Raw genomic sequence first — 25,722 nt, forward strand, 5'->3', positions numbered from 1 at the left:
TTTACAGATTACAGAAAACCCTGTAGTAGAAATAAGCATTTCTTTATCCCTCACGTTCTTGTTAAGAACATACAGCTTTTCAGACTCCCAGAGTTGGGAACCACTAGCCCCTAATTTACACCAGGCGCGGCTGCACCGCGTCACGTCTGCGCCGCGTCACGTCTACGCCGCGTAACGGCTGCGCTGCGGCACTTAGAGAAATACACTGCCATTCTAGTCAATGCTGTAATTTACACCAGAAGTGCCGCGGCGCGTTTCAGCAGCGTCCCAGAAGCGGCTCGGTGCTCCACTCCACAGAGGACATGCAGCAAGTCTATTTTTGATGGTTGGCACATCAATTGGCACAAAGCAGGTCGAATGGGTAGGAAGTCAAGCACAGAAAACAGGAGAGAATCCGGTTGATTTTCAAAATAAAAGACCCCGTGCAGACTCGCGATCATAAAGACAGACAGAAAATAAACAAAATAACTACGTAGCCTGCTTATCCATGGTAGAAGCACAAAGAGCAAGGAAAGAGGACTTAATCAACAAAATCAGAGCAAGTAAACATAATCAGACGGGCAAAACGCTCCGCCGCTGAAACGCTTCTGAAATTCTTCTGGTGTAAATTGAAATCACGTGCATGACAGAGCAAAACCGCGGCAGAGCCGTGACGCGGCGCAGCCACACCTGGTGTAAATTACGGGTGAGCCTCTGGGGGCAACAGCTAATGCTTCGGGGCTTCTGGTGTAGCCAGCAGTCAGCCATCCGACTTTCCATTTCTGTGCGTCTGTGTTGCTGTTTACAGTTGAGACATGAGACGCAATAATGAAGTTGGACGCTAATCTCTATAAACAGATATCTCCATATAAATGAAGACTACAGTGCTAAATCGTCATCAGATCATAGCTGATGGGTTATGAGATTGAGTCTCTTCTGCTCTCCTCATAGAGTGATTTGCAGCTTTTGTACTGTCTTCTGCAGATAATTATTAATGCTGTAATCCATTTGAAGCTGTGCTTTAGGCTGATTTATTGGTTCAGTTTAAAATACTAACAACTGCGAGGTGAAAATATTTAAAATTCCAACAGCTTTTCGTTGCTTAAATGTTAATGTTTCAATCTAACTTACGGTAACCTCGAATAAACTTGGACTTATACGGCTGAGCAACATTTTGAAGTGTGAATTTGCCGTGACTCTTGAAGTTTTCAGTCGGTTCAGTCAAGGGCAAGTTCATGAGATATTTGTGTTACAGTATCTTGGCCGGATGCATCATTATCAGATTCTGCAGAGCATGGAGAGATGCAGACCTTCCCTCAGAATCAGGGAACAGAGTTGTGGTCAATGGGAAGCCGAGGACGAGAGCAGAATGTACAAGTAGCTTTCATGTCTCGACTGGAAGAACTCTTGTTCTAACAATCAGACCCTGAGGACCCATGTTTGTCTTCACAGCGTTCAGATATTGTTCTGCTGCAAAGTTTAATCTCAGGGGGATTTGTAAACAATATAGGAAAGCATGTTGTGCGTGTGTACGTGTGTGTATGGATGAGCAAGTATGGGATTGACTTTGTGTGTATGTGAGTGCATGTGTGTGTGTGAGGGAGTACTGGTTACTCCTCAGTGGAGCATGGGTCTATATACAGAGCTCCTAATTAGCGAGGGCAACCAGACATTCCAAAAGCTACTTTCTTCATTTTTTCACGCTGATAGTCTCGGCTTAGTTTAAAATAAGAGCAAGCAAGGACAAAAGTCTTTGAATTAAAAATTGTTTTGAACAGAACGCAATCTGTGATACCAATTAACAGGAAATATATTACACTATGTACATTTTAATTGCTCTGCTCTTCATTTAGCAATCACACGAAACATTTGTTTGTGGAGAACATAATGTCAGGTGTTGAGGGTTTAGTATTAAAAAGACATGTTGTGTTTGGAGCGTGGCACTTTTTGCCTTCCTTTGCTCAGTCATTTGTCTCCGAATTGTTGAATATTAATTAGGAAAATGCAGTAGGCTGCAAAGCCGTGCTGTCCTAATTGCCTGTTTAGTCGAAGAAAACAAGAATGATGATGATTCGTCTCCAGTGTAGGTTCAAGGAGACATTTTATACTTTTCAGGCTCATTTAAGCTTTTAAAATATCCTCTGCCAGTTAAATATTTTACTCACTAACAACAGACCCAGTTTGGACCTCAAGTTATGTCCCCCACAGTTTTGCCAAAGTCAGTTTTCACACCCAGCAGCACTCCAGATAGAGAACAGGATTCAACTGCAAGATATGCATTTGAGGTCATGCACATTTATTATCAACTTTGACTAAACTAATTTGTATGCACCTTTCTGACACACTAGAAACTCTGCTGCATTGAACCACAAAACCTGAGGCAACAATCAAAAATATTAAGATTCAAAAAAGAGCTGTCTGCACTAAAATAGAGAGTAATCTGATGTACAAATGATACTTATTTTTGTCTCAGGAGTGCCTCAGATTCTCTGGATTCTTCTCTCTTTCTGTCTTTACTGTTGTGTCGCTATACAGACTTGGTTCATGACAAATATAAATCTAAGGCTAGCATGCCTGTAACCTAGTGCCTTACCCTGCGTGTGAAAATGTGACACAGTCTTTCCTGGGTGAATGTAACCTTCCCTTTTCTAGTTGTTGACATGCCACAGGATTGTCGCTCCTGCTTCCTGCGACCAGCTCACGTGGCCCAGGCAAAGTCACTGAACATGAAACAAGAAAAGACCAAGAAAAGTCTGTGATTTCACAGCTATTGGAAAGATGAAGGTGGTTAGCTCTGAAGTAAGCTGAGCAGGAGATGCTAACATTAAGCTAATGCCAACATTTGCATTGTACTTTTATAATGTCTTCTGTGATCATCAACATCAGCAGTTGTTGGTATTGTTAGTATGTTGTGAGCCACCCACAGGCATTCCCAAAATGCCATGGGTTGAATCTTCAACCAATCAGAGGCTGCGTTCCTGACTTGTGTGTGACAGCACTGTTCTTAGATGTATTAATAGATCTATGCACTGCTATTGTCACACCTGGAGAAGATAAACTATGCTTTCTCCATCTCTTTTTGTCTCCAAAATGTTTGCCTTCACTGCCTTCCTTGTGGCGTGTCCAATCCGACTAAAACCCAAAACTCTCAGCAGGTGAAACTCCTAACGGCTAATAAGTCAGAGCCACCGCCCACTGTGTGTGACATCGGTCCAGACCCTGCTTCCTTCAGCCTACCTTAAACACTTATGTCTGGAAGGCATTGACCCCAAAATAAAACCTTAAAGCTTTTCCATCATTGACCTGAGGAGCTCCTCTGCAGCTGAAAAGTATTCACTATTCTAATCAGTACCTCTGGCTTATTATAATGATCCCCTACATCCTTTAAACATAATTTTAACATGTCGCACACATAAGTCTGAAATTTTAAGTGATTATCAAAAGAGCTACCAAATGAATAAGGTGCAGTAAGTGCTTACTGCTGAGTTTCACAGATCACAGAATTTGCATGAGGCTTGGATCATTCTGTGGAATCAAAAAATGACCATAGAAATCCCTGAGGGGAACTCCAGGTGACTCTCTTTTTCCATCCTGGCAACAGGTAGTTTATTGAAACCTATCACAGCACTGCAGCTGACAGGTGCCGCTCAGGGCAGGGCGTCCAGCGATACTGCTGGAAAATCTCAATTCTCCCCCACTGCCCACAGCAGGTTCAAACAGTGGGGAAACATCAAAGAATGTTTCTATCTATTATCACATAATGATTCAGGACAAAATACAGTTACGGTCATATTGTGGTGGGGTTTTCCAAAATATTATTGTGCCCATTCACTGCATAAGCCCATCGGGACCCAGAGAACTCAAACTGTAACAGCAAAAGCTTTTAATTAAATTACATTTTGTATGAAATTTCATGGTAATAAGCAATGCATTAGTTCAGCTATCATGAAACATGCATTTTGCCCAAATAAAAAAACAACTAGAAGTGCACACAGTCCTTTCATTTATGATCATGTCTGCAAATCTGCATGCACAACTACTTGGAAAAAATAGGATTATTTAGACATTGCATACTTCTAAAATACCTGCTTATTTTTACTGACATTTTTTTTACATGGCTGTTGTGTTCTTGTGTGTTTAACTGTGGCACACCGTTCACTTTAGTTATGCTGGGTTTGTGCATGTGCTACAATTTCTCTTCATTTTGCCAGAGACACAGGTGTTGGTAATGACCTATCTCACAATCCTAACAAAACTGAAAAATGATTCCTGTATCTACTGTGTGATTCGGGTCTGTTCAAAATTTAATGGGTTCTTCTTTGGCCCATGCTACACCTTTCGTTTCATGAAAATCAGGCCAGTAGTTTTTCCATAAACCTGCTGACAAACAGACAAACAAACCAACAAACACAGTGAACAAAAAACATAACATCTTTGGTGGAGGTAACAAGCAATTAAAAAGATATTTTCTCACTTGCCTCTTGATGCTGTCAAGACAAAGTAAATGTATTCGCTTCACTTTGTATGGGCATGGTTAGAGCAGTCTCAGCAGCGGAGATCTCATAAACCTTGGCAAAAAAAAGGAAAGTATCCGCATGGACAGACTTAGATACCACTAGTGTTATTTTCTTTAAGCATTAAAAAAGGTCAAACAATTTAATTCCACTGTTTTGTTGGGAAAAAGTGTGAAACTGTTCAAATTAATCCAGAACTTGTAAAATATTTCTAATATATTCATGTACTGATGGCTTGCAGCCAATTCAGTGCTCATGCTCCATCATCCCAATAGAAACTTAATTGAAGGCATATTTATCGGCACCACTGTCTCAGCAGAAAGATGAGCCGTGATGCATGAAAAGTAGAGAAGTTCACTGCAGAGTTTCTACAACACCAAGGAATTGAGTAAAGCTGTGCACAAAGGATTATATGTTCTTCATCTTCACTGTGCTGAATGAATAATCCAACTATAAAGAAACATTTCAATAATATTTGTAATGTACTTAATGATATATGGAACAGCAACAAGCCTGTATTATGGATTGCTGTATTTCATTCTGAATGCCAAGCATAGGGGGGACATGTGTAAAGCTGCAGTAGTATCATGTTCTGTATCTACAGACCCAGATATCAAGGGTTCTCTGAAGCATTACAACACATCTTCACATCTAGCGCTGCGTGAAAGCCATCAAAGAGGGAGACCTACAGGGAACCGCCCTTATCACGGTCACCAGATGTTACATAGGGAGAGATCCGATCAAACCGTCAGCCAGGATCAGTTTGAAACAGCTTCATTTGTCACTTTCTGCCACCGGGCCCCCTACTCTGCACCCAAAGAACCTGTGACTAATATAATTTAATTTGTGCGGGTAATCAAACGTAACAAAACAGTACATGACAAGCTATCTGATCACATTCAGCTCTTGTTAATGAGGAATAAATGGAATTAAATCTGAAGATAGAAAAGGAGGATTATCCTGGGATACCTGCTAAACCTGTTTTCAAATAGGTTCTTATGGTAGTGCTCCCAATTTCTTGTCATTAAAAAATCACTTGTGGTTCAAGAGCTATGAGCTCATGCAAATATATAGTACACACATAGAAAATCAAATAAAATGCATGAAACACCTCTGCCTTTCCAATATGATCAAAATGATCAACATTTCTGCGAAATCTTCAAGATTGTGATATGTTTTGTGATATGAACACCAAATATCTCCACTTGGAATCGGCTGCTCAGGAAACTGAGCCTTTCAGTTTCCCAGTTGGATCTATGTTCCAACCCTCAGCTATGGTCATGAGCTTCGAGTAGTGACTGAAAGAATAAGATCACGGACACAAGCAGCCAAAATTAGTTCTCGTCGTAGGGTGGCTGGGCTCGCCTTGGAGATAGGGTGACAAGCACGGATATCCAGGGGCTGCTGGGACTGGAAACACTTTGCATCGCAAGGAGCCAGCTGATGTGGTCCAGGCATCTCATTAGGATGCCGCCCGGAGGTCTTCCTGTGGAGGTTTTTCAGGCACATCTCACTGCAAGGAGACCTGGGTTAGACCCAGAACCTGCTAGAAGAATTAAATATTTCAAGAGACAATGCCTGTTCTCTTGCCTGCTGCCATCTGGCAAGAGATACAGAAGTATTCACTGCTGCGCCATGAGACCCTCAGCCTGTGAGCCTGCTTAATTCACCTTCTGCAGTCCACCATGCAAAAGCTTTTGTTTTAATTTTATTTATTCAGCCAATCCACCAGAGTATAGATAGATAAATCTACATTGTACCTTATATGGGACAGTCCATGTGTTGTTCTAAGTGGCCTCAGATAAAGCTTTGTCAACATGGCGTGACTTCCTCAGAAAGCTTGTGTGTTCTGAGGCCGCAGTGTACTCAGAACATCTGCCCTCTGATGTTCTGTCATTCTCCTTCCCTCCCCCTTCTCCCCGTCTCTGACAGCAAGTTGTTCCCTTTTATGGACCGTCTTCCTCAAAAAGGCCGTCGGAAATGAGAGTGCAAGATCAAAACCAGCAGCTGAGTGCCTTCTCTCACAGTCAATTTGCCCTCCCAGGGGAGGGACAGGGGGCTGTGTGCGTGTGTGTGTGTGTGTGTATATGTGTCTCTGTCTCTGTCTCCTCTCTTTCTCTTTCCTGAAGAGTTTGCTAACAGTTGTGGAGAGATTTAAGAGACTTTCTTTCTCCGTCTTACCTTGGGGGGGTAATTAGGGATTGGCACAGGAAAGGAGAGATGCAGTGATGGAAGCAAGCAGAGGTGGAAGAGTGCAGCGAGGTTTCAATCGGTACTGGAGGTAGACTTTGTGAGCCAGTGTTTCCCTCTGTGCTCTTAACTCCATTATGCCATAGTGACAATGCAAAAAAAATATCAAGGCTATATGAACAGCTTTTATTCTCACAGAGGGTCAGTGGTCACCACTGCCACCTCAGTATAAAGTACTGTCAGTTTGCGTTTTCTACCAGTTTGCTGTTGTAGGCAAAATAATGTGGAGCAGAGACGCTATTGTATCTGTGAGAACGAAGTCTCACCACATTTACTTTATAGTTCCATGACCATTTGTAATTCAGGGACTTTACCCATGCAGTGCATTTTGATATTTGTATGCTGTCAAAACCTTATTGGTTGAGAACCTTACCCTAACCTCTATGAAATAACACAGAGGCTAGCGAGGACAGAGGAACACTTGGCTTTCTTTAGAGTTTCAAAGTTGGATGAGCTGTTTTTTCAACTGCTTTGCTTGTCTCACATATTTTCACATTAATATAAAAGCATTTATTCGCCTGGATAATGTCATAATATTTAAGGTTTGGGGTTATGGCCATCATTTTTTGATTGCATTTCTGAAAAGACACTTTTCTCTTGTGTCTCCAGTAGAGACTGAGGGAAGTCTTTCAGCTTTCGATGTTAAAACTAGGTGGACACAATTAGAGAGTTAAAAAGAAAAACTGCATTGCAGAGCCAGTCTGAAGTCTATTGGGCTGCCGTTTAGGGTGTTACAGTGGTGGCATGCAGAAGTTGTTTTATTTTAGTTATTCATTTATTTTGTTATTAATATAGTTTAAAGTTACAGGGACAGTGCACATTAATACATTTTTCTCTAAATGAACTACCTTAACCATCTTGGCAAATTTTCAACAGTTGTCCCTGAGTTTGCTTACTGCATGTCCTTTAAAGGGCTGAAAGGGGTGAAGGTTTGTTGGTGGCCATACTTTCCATTGTTCAAGTTGCTCCTTTGCATTTAAAAATCTTGGATGATTGGTAAGTGGCGAGATCTCTGATTGTCTGGTATCAGGCTATAATACTGTGATTTCCATGAACCTTAATGCTGAAACATACTTCTCTGGGAAAAATGTAAGCTTGTGGCAGCATGTATGGGGTTTTTTGGGGGGAGGTTGTTTGCATGGATGTCTTATTTGTGCTTAAGAAGAATATAATCTTTACACAGCTGAGGTACTTCATGCATCATCATCACATATCCAATTCTGTGCCCGTCACTGTCACACACATGTTCTGCACGATGGTCACGTCATGCACGCAGCAGACAAACTGACAATGATATCAACACGGCACTGATAACAGTGACACACACTCAAACACATGTATGCAGTTGGTGTAAACGACAGATTCCAAGAACAGGATAAAGAGAAGACAGAGAGTCTACAACGAGACAGAGCAGCTGACAATGTCACAGAACAGCCGTAAACTTTGTAGCTCTTCAGGCTAATGTTAGCCAGCAGCAGACTGCTGTTCACAGAGGGACAGTTAAAATCTCACCTCCTGTTCTGGCTGAAGAATAAACAACCTGTGTTGATGTGTCTCCTCAAACATTTTCTCATCCAGACGCGTTTAACTTCTGCATCTGTTTGTCTCACAGCGAAGTTTCACTGAAGCAAACTGTTGCAGTGCGTCAGTCTCCGGTTGGTTTTCATCCGCTCCCACAGGCGATCACATGAAACTGCGTCCCACGAAATCCCGCGAGATTCCCTGATGTCACAAGATCACGTTCACCCTATTCATAATCTTAATATAAAATTATAATAAGCCCTGGCTGTAACTTGGATGACTTTGGAGAAAATGTAAAATACTATTTGATGAATATTTAATAGTCAGTGTCTTATTATGAACATCCAATATAATTTTTACAAGAAAAGTTGCAAAAATTTTTGTGAATGCTCTCAATTATCGTTCTTAGAAAGATTGCAAATCGGCCAAAATCAGAATCGGCAGGTCAGACCCTTAAAAAATTGGTGCATCTCTATCTTTTTTAGTTTCATAATGCTTTATTTTGACTTTTCATGAAAGGTATTCCATGAATTCATATTGTATTTCCATAAAATTTGTGGCCTGACATGACCAGGCTAATTCACAAATATGTATCAGCCTGGAAGTGCTCAGTTTATTTTTGGGTTCCAAGGGGCACAGACCAAAATGCATCTGGATGCAATTGGATAGACCTACAACCAATCAGAGCGACAAAACGTGTGGCATAGCTGTGCTTGGTCTGTTTTCAACAATGAAACAAAATGCCTTTTTCATATTTCCAAAATGCAAACTAAGCTATGTTTCTGGAAACATTTGAGGCAAGAAATAAGCAATGTAGTGGCCGAATCGTGATCCATATTTAATCAACATTGCCCTGTTTGACAGTTTTTATCTGAATTTAATGAGGTGCTATTCTGAATGGACCTGCTTGACTGGATCCAATTGGATAGACCTACAACCAATCAAAGCAGTACAACGTGTGACTTTTCAAAACTGGACTGGTGATGTACATCTGCCAGTCATCATATAGAACTCTCCCCATACTAAATCAATGGCTGTGATTGGACTGACCAGATCTAAAGCTGGTGGAATTCTGTTTAAACGGAAGGGGGGCAAAGTTGGCAGATTTGTTTGGTTTTCAAGCTATAAAGTTTGGAGACTTGAGAGAGACTTCAGATTAGAGGTAGAAACACCCAGACCATTAATCTCTGGAGTGAATCAAGCCCCGAAAACACTGGGTCCAACTATCTCCTTATAGCAAGAACTCCAAGCGGTGAAAACCCTGAGGACATAATCTTGACAAAGCTCAGCTAGATCTACAAAAGAAACTACATAAATGTTTTCTCGGGTGACGTAGTACTCAGTATGACAAATAAACTGATCTTCATGTGAAAAATCAGCAGAGTGCCCCCATAAAGAACCAGCCAAATGCTAACATTGCTGCTCATTTTAGGTGATTCAAGCAGGATCATTTTAGACCCTTCCAAGCCTTGGAGGTGCTCCAGCTGCCAATCAGCTATCCTTGTCAATACAGAAAATGAGCTGGACTTTCATTGCTACCAGAACCCTGGATATCCAAAATAACTACACCCATTTAGTTAATCTATTGCCTTTCTGAGTGACGGACTGGAATGGATGGACTTGTTCCGGTTCAGCTGTTTGCCCTTCACACTGGCAAAGGCTTCCCCTGTGTGCCTGAATTAGAGTAAGATCCACACATAGTAACAACGATCAAGGTCAAAGGCGCTCTTGACCTGGCCTTTGCACCAAGTTATGAATGCTACCTGCCTTTTCTGACCTCCATCCTAGTGGCTGTCTCTGAATGGTTTGAATGGGTTGGCTGTGTCCCTGTGTCCTCAGAGAGTGGTTGACTCCATTAGAGCCTCTTGAGTGAACACAACGTGTCGCCTCCATCAGTTCCACCTAGATTCACCAGGTTTCAACCTTTTCTCAAAACTCCCTTCCCTCTCAACCTCTACTTCTCCTTCCCGCTATCTACTGTACTGCGGCAACTCTTTCAACCTCTATCTTCCCTCCACTGATGAGAGTTATTATCCTCTTACACCGTCCATCCCCCCTGGTTCCCCTTACTTCCCCTTGTGCTTTTGCTTTTAGTGGTTTTTGTAAACCCTCTCACCTCCGTCCTCGTCTTCACTTTCTTTTCCTGCTTTGCAATTTCCTCCCCTGCTTCTTATCGTTGCATCTGTGCATGTCTATTTCCCAGTTGCTGCTAAATCTATCTCTATCCATCTCCTCCTTTTTTCTCCATCTTCCCCTTAATTGGGAGGCAGATGTTGACTCTGGCTTACTAATGTTTAGGCAGCAGATAGACCTCACCGGTGATCTCAAGTCACGTGAGCAAAATGGCCAACAATATGCACGGCTGCCACCAGTTAAATTTTCAGCTCCAGCGATTTTGGCGGAAAAGCAATTAGGATTTGGAATTAGTGTTCAAATTAAAGAGGAATTAAACAGGCTCAGAGATTAACCCTTTCAGGCATGGCCACCCCTCTGTGGATCTAAAAGCGCACCATCATCATATCACTGAATCCTGCTCATTGAAATGAAAGGTAGCAGCTCTGACGTGTGATTCAACATCCCAGCCTCTCCCTCCCTGTGGGACTGGAGTGGTTGATTATATATTGACGCTGTCCTCAGTGGAATAGCAGTAATTGTTTTTCTTCATCCTGTCTTTCCTTTGACTCTTTTTCTTTTCCTCCGCCGGACAAAGTGACAAATCCTGCTTTGAAACTTAATGACGTTTGAAATAGAATTCGAGGCTACAATTATCCTGTCCATACAGGCTGTCACAGGAATGATGATGCCATCTAGACCCAATTATGGGAATGGAGACACCTGTAACTGCTCAGGTCCACAAGGGACAGTCAAGTCTTTGCCTGCTTCGACTGAGACATTTACATTTATGATTCGGACGGCAGTAAACAGGGTTGGGAGAGTAACTTTAAAAATGTCTTCCAATACAATAACTAATTACTTGTGGTCAATAACCTCATCCAGGTATTACAGTATTGAAGTAATGTAATTGATTACTTTCTGTTGCCTCTGGATTATCTTAAAAGCAAACATTGAGATTGTTATACCTAATAGAATTGTTTTATGGTCATTGTTTGATTTTTGTTTGTTCAGCTATTCCATATGCACAAATCCATATTTAAATTTAAAGCAGTAATTATTCACATTTAATGAACTTTGTAAAGTAGGCCTTTGCTATTTACACTTAACACAATATGAACTTTGACAACAAAATTATGCCCATGAGTATTTGTTGTTATTTCATGACTAAATTGTGATCATGGCATGAATGAAAGAAACATTGAAAAATGACAGCAAAATCTCTGTCCATTCTGCCCTGACAAGGAAAGGCGAGACGAAATTGCAGAGCAGACAACCTAATTAGCTCACAGTAATCAGCCACCTCAAAGAACTAATAAATCTAGCGAGCATAAAAGTGAGTGCCTCATCCTCGCCAGCAGCCTTTCAGGTGGAAAAGAAAGTGGAGAGATGACCTCTGCTATGGACACTTTTATATTCAAACCAAAAAAGACTATCAGTCCCAATTAAGAGAACGTCTTGTGGATTAAAGACGTGCTGAAAAACACAATAGACACCTGGAAGCACACTATCCCACAGTGTCTGCCAAGGTAAATATCAGTTATGTAAGTTGATTGAATCAATAACATACATGTTAATTCCTTTTTAGGATTAAATATAATGTTAGTATCAAAACGTGTGTGTGGGTTCAGGGCACACTGCCATGATACATTAACACATTGTTAAATTTGGCAACATTTAACATAATTTAGTATGCATTTTAGCTCCATGTAGAATGAACAGACATGATGCATTAGAATTTTTACAGCCAGGATTTATACTGGATTTCAGTAAAATCCAGTAAAATAATAATAATAACTCAGAAATAAATACAAAAGGCTAAAATGTGATACAAAAGACAATTTTCAGTAAGCACAACTAAATTAAAAATTCTTGTCCAAACACTGACTCAAACTTTAAGTAAACTCATAAACCTGTTCCACTGAGGGACTTGTGTTTTCAGCACCACCACCACCAGCCCCAGTACATTTTTCAGCAGCAGTAGTATTGACAGGTTAGCTCGCTCTCTGAATGTCTGTGGAGCTAAGCTTACTGTTTGGTTATTATATGTGGAGTCTTTGGATGATGGCAGTGTTTTCACAGCTGAGGACAGAACCTGCACTGAACCGTGACGTGCATGTTCTAGTTTGTCTGCTTTTAAGACAAAATAATGTTGAAATTTCAACCAAGTGAAGCATTTTTTTTTCACTAAAGACCATGAAAATGAATTGACTACTGTAAGATTAACTGTGGCTTCACTCAAACCAGAGTGATGTTGTGAGACATGTGATGTGTTGTAATTTGTGTGCACTGCCTTTGTTAGTATCTTGTTCTTTGTTTTAAAATGTACTATACAGTTTTAATCCTAATAGTTCCCATTTTTCTAAATGTAGTCTGTTTTGTTTATACTGTGCATTTCAGCCACCCTATACCCTTATTATTACACTCTTAAATTTAACACTCTTATTATATCCTCCATTACTGTTTGTTATATTGTATTTTTAGATCTCTTATTGTCTTATTTTCACATGCACTTATTTGTCCTTGATGGTTCTTATTTTTACAGACTTATTACTTTTATTTGCTTATATATACACCTCTGTGCTTGAATGGGAGCAACTGTAATGCAACCAACTTCTCCCTGGAGATCAATAGTGTTTCTGATTCACATTCAGATTTTCTGTAACTGTACTGGATTGCAGTCACCTTTTTTGCAGGGGGTATCCTCATTACCCAACTTCTTACATAAAATCCAGTACTCTTTGAGCCTGATGGTGACGCAAAGCTTTGTTTTCTCACATTTACTGCAGTGATTTTGATTGCTTTCAATGTGATAATTGACCATTGTTGTGTTGGTGCCTGCCCAGCATGACACCCACCAGCATGCCCACTGAGGTAACCGAAGGGCTAATGCATTAGTTGCTGAGTCACTTTTAGGTGCCCACTAACATGAAAACAGGTGTATGTTTTTTAAAACCATCAGAAATTGTATTACTATTAAAAGTTTCCAATTCATTTAGAGGAGAAATATTGTTGTTATAATTGCTACTTTTTTCCTTTTCTCTTTCTCCTTTTTATACTTGAGCACCTGTGTCCTTGTCTCTCTCCTTTTGAATTTTTCTCTACTTACACTCCCTTCTCATCCAAGCATGTTAGTGCTTCAGCTATCTCTTTTGCTGCCCCCCTCCTGCGAGCTGACAGTTTTTTTCTCTCAGCAGCAGCAGCAGCAGCAGCCTGTAAATGGCCGCCTGATGGAAAGTGACATTTTCACAGAACCCTGCGAGAGAGGCGAGGTGATCTCTCCTCTTTCCAGCACAAAGTGCCCCTAATTGCCTGGTCGCATTTATAGGCATCAGCTGACAAACTCGTGCAAATCAATAATTCTGCTCGGGGAAGATGAGGGGACACAGGGGTCTCTCACTGTGAGACATGCTGCGAGGACACGTGCACGCACATGCATACAGATTGTGCATGTGTACCCGTGTGCAGACGCAGACATACATACATACACTTCTTACCCACACGCTCTCACACACACACTTCCTCTACCTCAACACCTCTGTGCTGTCTGCCTTAAATGGCAGTGTTTATCCGTGATTCTAAGACAAATAGGGAGAGAGCATCGGAGCATTAAGGGCAGCCACGGTGCCGCTGAAGGCTGAAATAATGGATGGTGGAAATGGCAGAAGACCCAGCGCTGCTCATTACTAAATGGACTCTGCAGAGGTGGAAACTTTGCCCCACTAGCTTGCTATATACAAAGGACAAAACAGCACAACTTAAAATAGGGGCTTATTTAACAGATTTGTTGTGTTTTTGTTCTGCGAGCTGTAATAGCTCTCACTTTAAAAGTTGCTTGCCAAAGAACTGAGAATGTCACAGCAATTTGCAAAGTCTGATTGACTTGTTTCTTGTCTATAAATGGGCTTGTTGTCTTCTGAGGCCTCTTCCTTTTCTTTGATATTTTCGACAAATTCATTAACAGTAATGGGCTTACAAGAAACCTTCATAATGTTGTATGTACTTTCAAAATGTATGTCTGTGAAGGACCTTAAAAAACACATCTCTGTATTTTAATGAATGTCGTCTGCTTGTTTTTTCCGCCGTGCTTTTTTCCTCAGCTTGACCTCCCTGGTGCTGTGCACACTGATGTACGTCTTCATCTTTTTAGAGTATCCTTCAGAGTGTCCCTGGCTAACAAACTTTCTCTCCGCAGGCTCGTCCGTGATGCAGGTGACAGCCACCGACTCGGACGACTCCACCACAGCCAACGGCATGGTGCGCTACCGCATCCTCTCACAGACACCCCACAGCCCCATCCCCAACATGTTCACCATCAACAGCGAGACTGGAGACATAGTGACAGTGGCAGCCGGCCTGGACAGAGAGGTGAGTCTGCTTTGTCCCTGCTACTCTCATCACTTGATCACACTGTGTCTCATTTTTGTCCAACCAGCCATAAGTTAAAACTTTGGCTTAGATGACCTGATGACAATGAGGCCTTTAGTGGTTTGGTTGAATATCTGATCCAAACTGCACCCGACTAGAGCTCAGCTTTAAATCCTGGGTGTCGGCTCGTCATCCGGTCCTTATGCAGAAATGGTAGAAAGTCCCGCCCCCTTTAGAAACTCTGTCACACTCCTGTCCTGTTTCCTGTAATTAAATGCTAAATGTGCTAGACTCGTTAAAAACAAATTTTGAAGATGACTGAAAGATGTTGCTGAAAGACCTTTAAAAATGACAATAAGTATTATTATCATCAGTAATAGGTTGGTTAATGTTAGCACAATCTTAGCTAAATAGCTAGCTAATCTACATCAATCAGTAGCCAGCAAGCTAATTACATCTGATAGCTAATATTAGCAGAGTACTCGCTAACTATCTACACGAGTCATGAGCTAAGTATACTGATAACTTAACAAAAGACTAACTAGCTAGCTAATCTCCATCAATTATTAGCTACCTAGTTACCTAGCATTTTGCTAACACAGAACACAGGGCAAAAAGGAGGTCGCCATGTTGCACAGCCATGTTTCTACAGTAGTGCAAAACAGTCTGGCTCTAGATACAGCCCATGTGTTTTGCACAAGTTTCACTGAGTCTGTAGGTAGGTGCAATGCCACTAAATCCTAAAAAACTGGTCCTTTAACATTAAAGAGACAGACAGGAAATGAGGGGAAAGAGAAAGAGGTTGTCTATAGAACAAAGGTGCTGTTATGAAGATGTTTTCAGCTTTGGATACAGCAAAGCAAGCTGTTTCCCTATGTTTCCAGTCTTTATGGTAAAATAAGCAAAGATACTTCATACTGGACAGACAGATCGGACAGAGTGTGGTATAAGTCTCTCATCTAACTCCCAGCAGAAGGTGTGTATTTCCCAAAATAGTGAGTGATTGCATTGACCACCCAGTCACTACTCTGGTCTCCAGCCACCAACTTCTCCCACCCACTCAAAAAGAAACTTGAAAACAAAACAGCCATTCCATTCAGTCATTCATTATTTCACACAGCCTTTCTGCAGAGACAAAACCACACATCATGGACACACACATACACAAACACAGACACACACATACACACACAATAACACTAGTGCTGCACAGCTGCTACTGTCTCCATGGACTGAGAAACATCAGATCGATAAAAATGCAGGTTAGCTGGAACACAGTCTAGCTACCATAATAGATGCTTTCCAAGTCTGCACCTAATGTTGGTTTTAATGTCTTTATCTGGTCTGTCCATAATTTAACCTGAAAATACCTAATTGTAAGTTAATTACAATTCCCAAAATAAATCCTTAAATCCCCTAAATATTAATGAACTGAAAATCCTATTGCTTTCAACCAAACCTATTAAAAGTTTAAATTATATTTCACTGGTCTTTAAATAAAGGTCTACTTTTTTCAACATCCATTTGCAATCAGCTTGCAACAAGAAAATATATGACTTGTCTGCATATACAGTAGTATACATTTCTGTATACACAATGCCATGAAATAACCACATATGTGTCTCAACCTGCAAATTCCAGGGCTTTCTGCCTCCCAAACCGCAGTTTAATACCCAGATGTAACTGTGCAGGTAAATGTGCTATTTAACTGTTTATATTGTTCTGTTGTGAGATGCTGAGTTTTGGGCATATCAGCCATGAAGATGTCTGCCTTCTCTCAAATAGAGTGGAACTGGATATCTCTCTGATTTTGGTGCTCAAAGGGCCAAAAAATGCATTTGAAAAACATTTGAAAAACTCAAAAGCAATGTCTCTTTCCAGAAAAAGAAAGTGAACCGGTTACTCAATATAATCTAAAGACTCTATTGTGAACAGTTTCATGTAGGAGCTACTTTGTTTACAACGAGGAACTTTCAAATTTTTTGGGTTTTGGAGTCCCCTGTAGATGACTGCAGTAGTGTTTCCTCCCTTATAACCACAAAATCTTACTGTCTCTATTTAACTGGTTAATGTATTACTCACTGTAACTTTGCCAGGGAAAATGCAAACACAGGCTTGTTTCATTTGATTTCATGGGGAATCCAACCTGATGGCAGGCATTAAGAATAACTGTATGGAGATAGCTGATCTTCTGACAGATGGTCTTGTTTGCTTGTGTAGGTCATATGGAGGAATCAGTACTGAACTGAAACTGTTCTGTAACCAGTTAAAACTGCTTGCAGTAGCTTTAAAGCGACAACTCTCACCCAAAATCAAAAATACATGATTTTCTTTTTGCCTAAGTAGATTTTTAAGTAGTTCCTACATGAAACTGCTCACAACAAGGTCTGTGAATTATCTTGAGTAACTAGGTCATGATTTTTTGGAAAAAGATGCTGGTTTTGAGTTTTTCAAATGTATTTTTTAGCGCTTTGAGCACCACAAGTGCAGTGCCATCTAGATCCCATCAAGGTCCATTTTATGTGACAGAAGGCAGGCATCGCTACGGCCAGTATCTCCAAAACTGGGCAAGTCACACCACAACTGTCTCGAAAGACGAATAGTACTGCAGGCCACAGGAAGAATGTGTACTTTTGATTTTGGGGTGATCTAGCCCTTTAAAATCAACCCGGGATCACTTTCAGCAACATTCGCCCTTTTCAAAATGTCAAATAAAACAAACCAAACATAAAACTCAATCATTCATTCCAGTGGTTTACCTGTTGTCTTATTGTGTGTAAATATTAATGAAGGGCTAATATCTAATGTCTGTCTGCATATCGTGCGGATATAATGACAAATCCAGCACCTTTCTGCTTACAAGGTCACTGGAGCTTTCGCTTCAGTGTCGCCTTTTGTCTCATCAGCTGCCAGTGTGTGTGTCTGTTGCTTGCTGTGGTTGTTTGCCAGCCCACACACCACCACCACCACCACCACCACCACCACCACCACAACACACATTATCCCCCGCTCCATCTTCCGTCTTATTCTACTAATGAGGGAGGTCACGGCGGGTCGACTTTTGTTTATCCCAAGCTGCATCAGGTGACTGTGGGTAGTGGTGTTTCATGGCAGATTGTTCATCCTGCAGCCTTTATCTCAAACACACACACACACACACGCACACACACACACACACACACACACACACACACACACACACACACGAGTCGTCCCTTATCTCTCTGTGGTGCAAGAAAAATAAATAAATAAAACAACTGGCAAAATCAGGGAAACGTTCAAATTCATATGCCGCTATTATGAGGATAATCTCATCCTCGTAATTTAGTTGGCTGATTTTACTACCGACATTAAAGCACCGTTGAGTGTGTCTCATAATGTTTATATTCTGAGAAGTCCCGCTGGTCCATGTCGGCACTAAACCCGGCCAGGCAACACTTTGGAAATTAAAGCTGGATTTCAGCAACAGTAAGGCGAGTGTGTTTGGAGAATAATTACGGTCAAAATCTCAAGAACAAAACCCAGGTTTTGATAACAGAAGAATACAATACATCAATGTTCATTCCTTATCCAAATTTTATACAGAGCTGGCACGGCATGATAGCGTCATACATTTGCGGGACAATATAAATGAGCCCAGTGAACGTGAGCCAGCTCCGTGTCCCTGTTTCCAGCTTGGCCCAGGCGGCAGCAGTAGCAGCTGATGTGAGTGAGGGAAAGCTCATTAATCTGGACACATCGAGCCAAGCTCGGTCCCACCTGCTTCTGATCCTCCCACTAAAACTGGGACACACCTGGGAGTTCACCCACCTGCTGTCAAGGTCATCAACACAAACACACAAACAGTCAGAGACACATGGGCACGTGTTCGTGCGCACCCTCCCATGCAGTTATGTTTGCTGTTTAGAGGTGGTAAAGCTCACATAGACTGAGGAGTAGCAGCAGAGATGATGAATAAGATCCAAGGTGTCAACCTGGATCTATGCAGCCGGAGCGGTGTATACACATGCCGCGACACAAAAAACATGAATATGCATACCCGCTGTATTGATGCTGAATACCCTATAAACACATTTGCAGCGCTCACTTTATATTCTCTGTCTCCTCTCCCATCTCTTACTCTCACTTTAGCTAATCCTCATCCAACATGCTGGTGTCTAATTAGAATATTCATGTGCTAATTAAGGGGTGAAGCAGGTTCTCTCGTGTTGAGGAGACCAGGGGGTACATGGAGGTTAGCCTCGTATCACTTACCTCTGACACTGCTGAATACCAATTATTCTCCCTCACTCACTGCCTGCAACCCCCTATCTGCCTGTGACCTCACATGCGTCCATGTGCTCCTGCCCAAAGGCTAACAAGCCGGGCTAAACCACATACATGTGTGTTTGTCTCTGTACAGCCTACATTTTGTATGTAGGTGCGGGTTCATGTTTTGTATTTGTGATGTAACGCATATAAGGGGTTGGGGGGAATAACTGCCAGAGGCAATCAGTGGAGACTTGCAAAGTTTTGAATAAAGTTTTTGGTATGTTATCATATATGTAGGGTTTTTTTTATATCTACATGTATGCAACAAGGTCACGGCTGCCATGCTCCCTCAATCTGACCATATGTCCCTCAAAAAGTTACATTCTCTGCAGTCACAGTGGTCTTGATGCGCCGCCCGCACTGCCCCAGCTGACTTCACCGTTTTCTCCTCTGCTTCTGTCCTGTCAATACGGTTTTAAGACGTGTCTTTCAGTCCCGATCAGACAACACTGAGCTACGCACTGCACACATACTGTGTGGGTTAGATTTCTGGAGAACAGGGGCATTTAAGTGTGATCACTCAAAGCAGAGACAGAGTGCTCAGGACAAGCATGAGAAAGGGTGCATATGAATATGGACAGAAGTGTCGATGTGATATAAACTTTCTTTGACAATGAAATGTAATGTTTCCTTCTTAACTCTTAAGTTAAATTCATTATTTCCATGAACTTATTTTATTCGGTCTTGCTCTCCTGAGATTTTGCCTGCAAACAAATGACAACACAAAAGGTAGAGTGGTCTCGCCCCTAAAATGATGAGGCCGGGTCTCAGTTTTCTTTTAAGATGATAGAATAGTGTGATGATAATGTAACAGAATGTTCTGTGTTCTCCAACTTACCACGGGGCTTATAAAAATCTACATTTTATGAAAAAATCAAAAAAAGATGAAATTCGAAATGATTTATACTTGATGTTGGTTATTCATAGATAGGAGCCACCAGAAGGGTTAGATCGTGGATTAGATCACCCCAGTAACCAAATTTAATTCCAACAGGTAACCACTATCATGTTAAAACTAAATTTCATGAAAATCAGTTCAGAATTAAGCGATTTACAGTCAATTTTGTAATTAAGTCTGGATTTCTCATTTGTTTACGTGTGCTTCGAACACAACACACACACACACACACACACACACACACACACACACACACACACACACACACACACACACACACATAGTGGAGATAGCCGCAAAGCAAAACAGAAGATTTATTTATCTCGTATTGTGACTAATTTTAGTGGATCATAACATATCAAGTATGGAACTAATTTGCAGATGCTCCAGTTTTTCTGCAAAACTTTTCTGTGGATGTCAGTTTTTGAGCCACAACAAAGGCCAAAACAGCCTTGTATTCAGCCTAGCAGTTGTTGATGACTTGTGGCCAGCCGGAGAAGTCAGTAGTCGCTGTAAAGCAGAGCAGTCCTTGAGCATACAGCCATAAATCTGCACAAAAATATCAGGCTGATGAGATCATTAAGAATGCAGTAAATTTAGATTTAGGTTGGGTTTACACTATTTTGTTTATTACTATGCTGTACTAAAAATAGACTCGTCTGTCAGTCTATGATGAAAGAAACAGATTTCTAATGAAGCACAGCTCTGGTGCAGCAGGTAGCAGGCAGAGTGGGAGATGTCAGGGTGCCACAGCTGGCTCGAATGTTCTCCCTTTGTGCCCTCTCTCCATGGCTTCAGTTCCACTGGCAGGCAGAGCTGTTGTCTTTCATTACCCCAGGCTGTCTCAATCTCCCATGAGCCCTGGATTGGAACGGGCTGGCGTGGCACGGCGCGGCGTGGCCCAGTGCCAGGCTGTCCAGCGGGCTGATGCCAGCTCTACGCTGGACTGTCTCACAGTCGATTAGGACATCTCCTGGACTGCCTCAAGGACATGAGTGCCCACAGCCTATAGCTCCATTAGAATGCGCAGAGCAGGAGGATACAGCCTGAGAGGGGGCATCCGAAATGGGTCTGGGGCTTTATTGTCTCAGAGAAACACTGAGTTATGTTAACTCACCGCTGAGCACCAACGCTCCAGCAGCCAGACAACAAAGCCATCAGAGGATTGTGAGCTGGTTGCTGAATGAAGAATATTGATGCATGTAGGTGGATGTTGACTGCTTGTAGCCAACATTCAATCAAAAAATAATAATTTAACTCAATATACACATTATTATGTGAACAGAGCAAGTATTGAATTGGACCTTGTTTTGTTTTTAGAAAAGCCAGAATTGTTACATTCAATCATGATTTTCCACCCGCTCTTATAGATAATGATTTTCTATTTTGGTTTAAATTATATATTCTGGGATAGATATTTTCTACCAAAGCAAAATTTCTGCAGCTATTCAGAGTTCATTCTCTTGTCCCCTCACTGGGTTTCCTGCTTTTCCCCTTGGATGACCCTTTGATGACTCTTTGACACCAGCCCATTTCTTAAATGGATTTATCTCATTTGTTTAAAATGGAGTCCACCTAATATGAACCCTGAAGGACCCTGAGGGACGATGATTTGTGAGAGAAAATACCAAATGACCTTTGGTCAAATTTTTGCATTGTATCTGCACTTGACATGCCTTTATACAACAAAAAAAAACAAGCAATCTATAATGTTTTCACTTGCACTGCAAACCTTTGACTTTGACCATCCAAACATAACTACTGGATATTTTAACACTATATCACTGTATTAACAGAGAGGCAGACACGCCAGGTCTGTTCACAGCTTTGTTCAGGATCTAACTTTGATTGATACTGATTAGCTGAAGCTGGAAGTCCTTAAATTGGAAATGAATGGCTCATTTTCCAGTGTGGTGCTCTCTTGCAGCATGGTTGTAGGAATGGCAATGTCAGTCCCCAGACAAGGAGGTTTTTGTGTTTTTTAATGAAAAAATGTGAAATCTGGACCACATTGATATCCCTCTCAGGATGGATTATAATAACTTTGTTGATACCCTGACTTTGTATGTTTTTATGATGGTTGTATGATTTATTGCTGCTGATGTTTTATTTGATGGAAGGGGGTCATCAAATAAAATCAAAATAAAATTATTCTCTATTATCTATTATATCTTTTTCTATCGCCATCATCAGTTTTAAATTTCTCCTTGCTCTGGTTGATGAAACTAAAACTACAAATTCCCTTTAACCTCAGCTGTACTTTGTATTCAGTGCTAATTAGTAAATGTTAGCATGCTAACATGCTAAACTAAGATGGTAATCATTGTATAAGATTTATTTTACCACTCATTATTATCTACTAGCTTAATATGTTTAACATGCTTTGTCATAGAGAATATCTGTGCAGCAAAATCCTGTAAGAATGTGCTGCTAAGACAGAGACAAGTCTTGAGCAAAGTAAACTTTTTCCTCATTTGTCTGTTTGAAAAATGCGAGTATAGTGTCAGAATATTTAGAGGATGTGCGGCTTTTGAAAAATGAGGCCTTTATACTTCATTATACTTATCATATTATTTATTACTTTGGTGACTCTGGGGCGAAAGAATCTGTAATAATCTGTGCTCACATTCACCTCTCCCACTGGAGTGAATAGACCCAGGACATGCTAGTCCCCTTAAAGGGCCGGGGCAGTGGTGAAACCCACATAACACAGACATGTAAAATGACTCTAAAGTGCATTCGGAGTGCTTTCCTTTCTGAACCGTTTCTGATTATACCTTGACATCGGAGTGGCCATTGTTGGCATATTAGCATTTAGTTCAAACCACTGGTGTGCCTCAGTACAATCTCACAGAGTGGGTCGCATGACTTTTTTCTTATTTCAATATGTCAGAAGGGTTCATTTTACACCTAACTCATATTAAGAGATGTACAAGTGATTGCTGCTCCTCTTTCTTCTCTCTAAGATGTGATTTGAGTGACCGCACAATCTTCCTTGAATAGTGTGTTCCTTCATTTTTCATTTCATTTTCGGTTAGGAACCAGATTTTAGCGACCATGTGCCCTTTTCTTGCTCTTTGGTCAGAGATAAGAAACCTGACATGATCTGCTGCCGTAGAAAAGGAAGCATTTGCCTCTGTCTGCCTCTCCAGTTCTTATCTGTTTGTGACACGCTGGAGACAGCAAGTCTGACAACAGCACGTTCATCTTCCTCATATTTGCTTATTCATGTCCTGTCTATTGTATTGTAAAACTCACTTGGACGATTAACTAAACTTCATGCTCGGCCATGTTGTCTGCTTCATTCTAGCAGCTTTACTCATATGTGACTCACAGCCTTTATTTATCCAGTATGTGACTCTGAGCCGTTTGCGTAAATGTGGAGGCGTATCTAATCAAGTGGATTCTGAGTTTATATCTCAGATTTACCTACGTATCTGAGTGACTGTCTCTAACATTTGGATTCAGATGGAAGCTTTCAGAGAACTGTGTGTGCTGCTCGCAGTAAGTCATCGCTGGCTTGTGTTCTCATCAAACGAACGTAGAGCAGTTTGTGTCCTCAGCCCAACCTGGGAGAGAGGGAGGGGGATGGGTGATGAAGATGGAGACAAAACAAGACTTCTCTGCTTATTTTTGGTACTAGCTGGGGAAATGTGTGAAAATAGAAAACAACTGTGTAGATGTGTACTGTATCTCTGTCAGAATCCCTCCAACTGCAGCTGCTTCACTTCTAACTATAGATATTCCAGTGTAAATTTCATTGACTAAAGATTTATGTCATAATTTCCATCAACAGCATTTTTTTCGCTGACAAAAATGAGATGATATCTAAGCAAAACATGAACAAACAACATGACATATTGGTCAACAAATAGAAATGAGGTGAAAATGTTAGGGAGGCACAAGTTGTGGAGAGATCTATTCTCTTTGTGTGTTTAGGAGGTTTGATGCATGTAATAGGATAATACTACCTGGAAGTCAACCAGCATGCACTTGCTGCATGTCTCATAAACTGTACAGAAATGTCAATATCTGGAAGAAATAGAAGAGCACACTTGCAGATAAATTTCACATATTTAAATGGGCTTGTTGCTTTTGTCGTACATGAAAATAGTGGACAACAGCATGGGATTGTAGACGTAGCAGACAGTTAACTAATTAACTACTGTAGAAACATTAACGTGTATGTCCAGCACCATCTGAGTTCTTGTTTACCAAACCCTACTTTCTAAACCATAGGCAAGAATATAGCTTACATGTAGGAAAGGTAGACATTGATGCCATGTGATGGGCAGGAGTATTAACTCCTATCAGCGATAATGGGTACAATTATAGATAAAAATTTGACAGGTGTTACAAAAGTAATATTGTTACACTAAAATAATAATGCTATATGTGCATTAATCACATCAACCACCACCAAACTGATTTACGGCAAGAATGGGTTTTCCTCCATTGTTTACACAGCACAGAATTAGTGTCAGTTGAAGAAAATACTGAAATTACTTAAATAAGATATTCAAAAATATGGCAAAAAGTTACTTTCCCTAGTAACTGATTACTTTATATGTGGTATTGGTAAAGTAGTATTAGAGTAGTAGTATTAGCAGTATTTGAGGATAAGTGCAGACAAGATGCAGGTCAGCTGATCACACACGCACACACTCACTCATGCACACACAGAAGTGAGCGTATAATCCCCTCTTGGCTTACGCCTGGCAGGGATAATGAAGTGGAATCAAATAGCATCAAATCAAATTGAGTAAATTTAATTGAAGTGATCTCAGCTGAACTGCATCGAAGCTGCACTCGGGGGTCCCTCAGTGACACTGGGGGTCACTGAGGTAACAGAGAGCGTGTAGTCAAAGGAAGGAAGGAGTTTGGTCTCTACAGTTTTAGCCATGAGTCGCTGGCTGTTTGAGACAGATTGTAAGTGACAAACTAATGACTGCGGCCAGCAGGAGCCTGGGAGGCCGGAACTCAATTCACAAACGACACGAGTAAAAGCAAGTCCCTCGCTTGTCTGGCCTCTTTCTCTTTACTCTCTTTGAGTGGTGAAAATGCACACTCAGCTCAGGTATAATTAATTCACCACTGTACGTGTTTTGCCAGAAAACCACTCTTCTCCATTTTCTTGTTCGACATCGCCTTACACGTTCAGACCATTATTTCCCCTACTTTGTTCTTGCTAACAAAGTCTCACTGGAGCACACGTCCATTTGCTTACAAACCATCAGCAGCCAGGTTTCTTTTTTTTTTTTTTTTTCCACCTGTCCAGCTGGCTGCTTGGCTTGACTCATCGAGTAGCTAACATCGATAGCCTGAAGCCATTTTCCCATTCCTTTCTTCAGCCTGTTGGGCGGTAAACTACGTAATTCAGTGTCCGTGAAGAAAGGGATTGGGTTTTATTGTTGGCGGGGCTCTGTGTACAGGTGTTTCTGTGGCCTCTGATGGCTTTCGGCTTCTGCAGATTAAGTCCGTGAGGCTCGAGGCCTGTGGGGGACTCTGGGCTGTGGCTGTTGGTCATGAGACAAGAAGTTGTATTTCCTGCCAGCGCTGGACTCTAATCTAACAGAGAGATTTTCTGTTCAGCACTTCTATAGGACTCATTAGAGAGCCCTTTACTGGCTTGTTCGGGCAGCCACTTTTGGACGGCAGAGTGTGCTTGGCTCGGTGTGTGTGCGTGCACGTGTTTCCCCAGTGTAAGAGCCTGAGTGTCCCACCTGTTCCCACTCACTGAAGCGTTAACGGATATGTATGTGTGCACTA

The 25,722-nt window shown here is 41.3% G+C and overlaps 1 protein-coding gene across 3 annotated transcripts in view; it reads left to right on the plus strand.

The window, feature by feature from the left end:
• cdh4 (cadherin 4, type 1, R-cadherin (retinal)) overlaps nucleotides 1-25,722 on the plus strand; it is a 414,572-nt gene that overhangs the window by 349,095 nt on the left and 39,755 nt on the right. For all 3 annotated transcript variants that reach the window (XM_084728666.1, XM_084728652.1, XM_084728660.1), the window contains exon 8: nucleotides 14,572-14,744. In XM_084728666.1, the coding sequence (XP_084584792.1) occupies nucleotides 14,572-14,744 (173 nt within the window). The remainder of the gene's footprint in view (nucleotides 1-14,571; nucleotides 14,745-25,722) is intronic.

This window comes from Lutjanus erythropterus, chromosome 2 (genome assembly GCF_056507025.1).
Source record: "Lutjanus erythropterus isolate fLutEry1 chromosome 2, fLutEry1.hap2, whole genome shotgun sequence".
Taxonomy (NCBI): Eukaryota; Metazoa; Chordata; class Actinopteri; order Lutjaniformes; family Lutjanidae; genus Lutjanus; species Lutjanus erythropterus.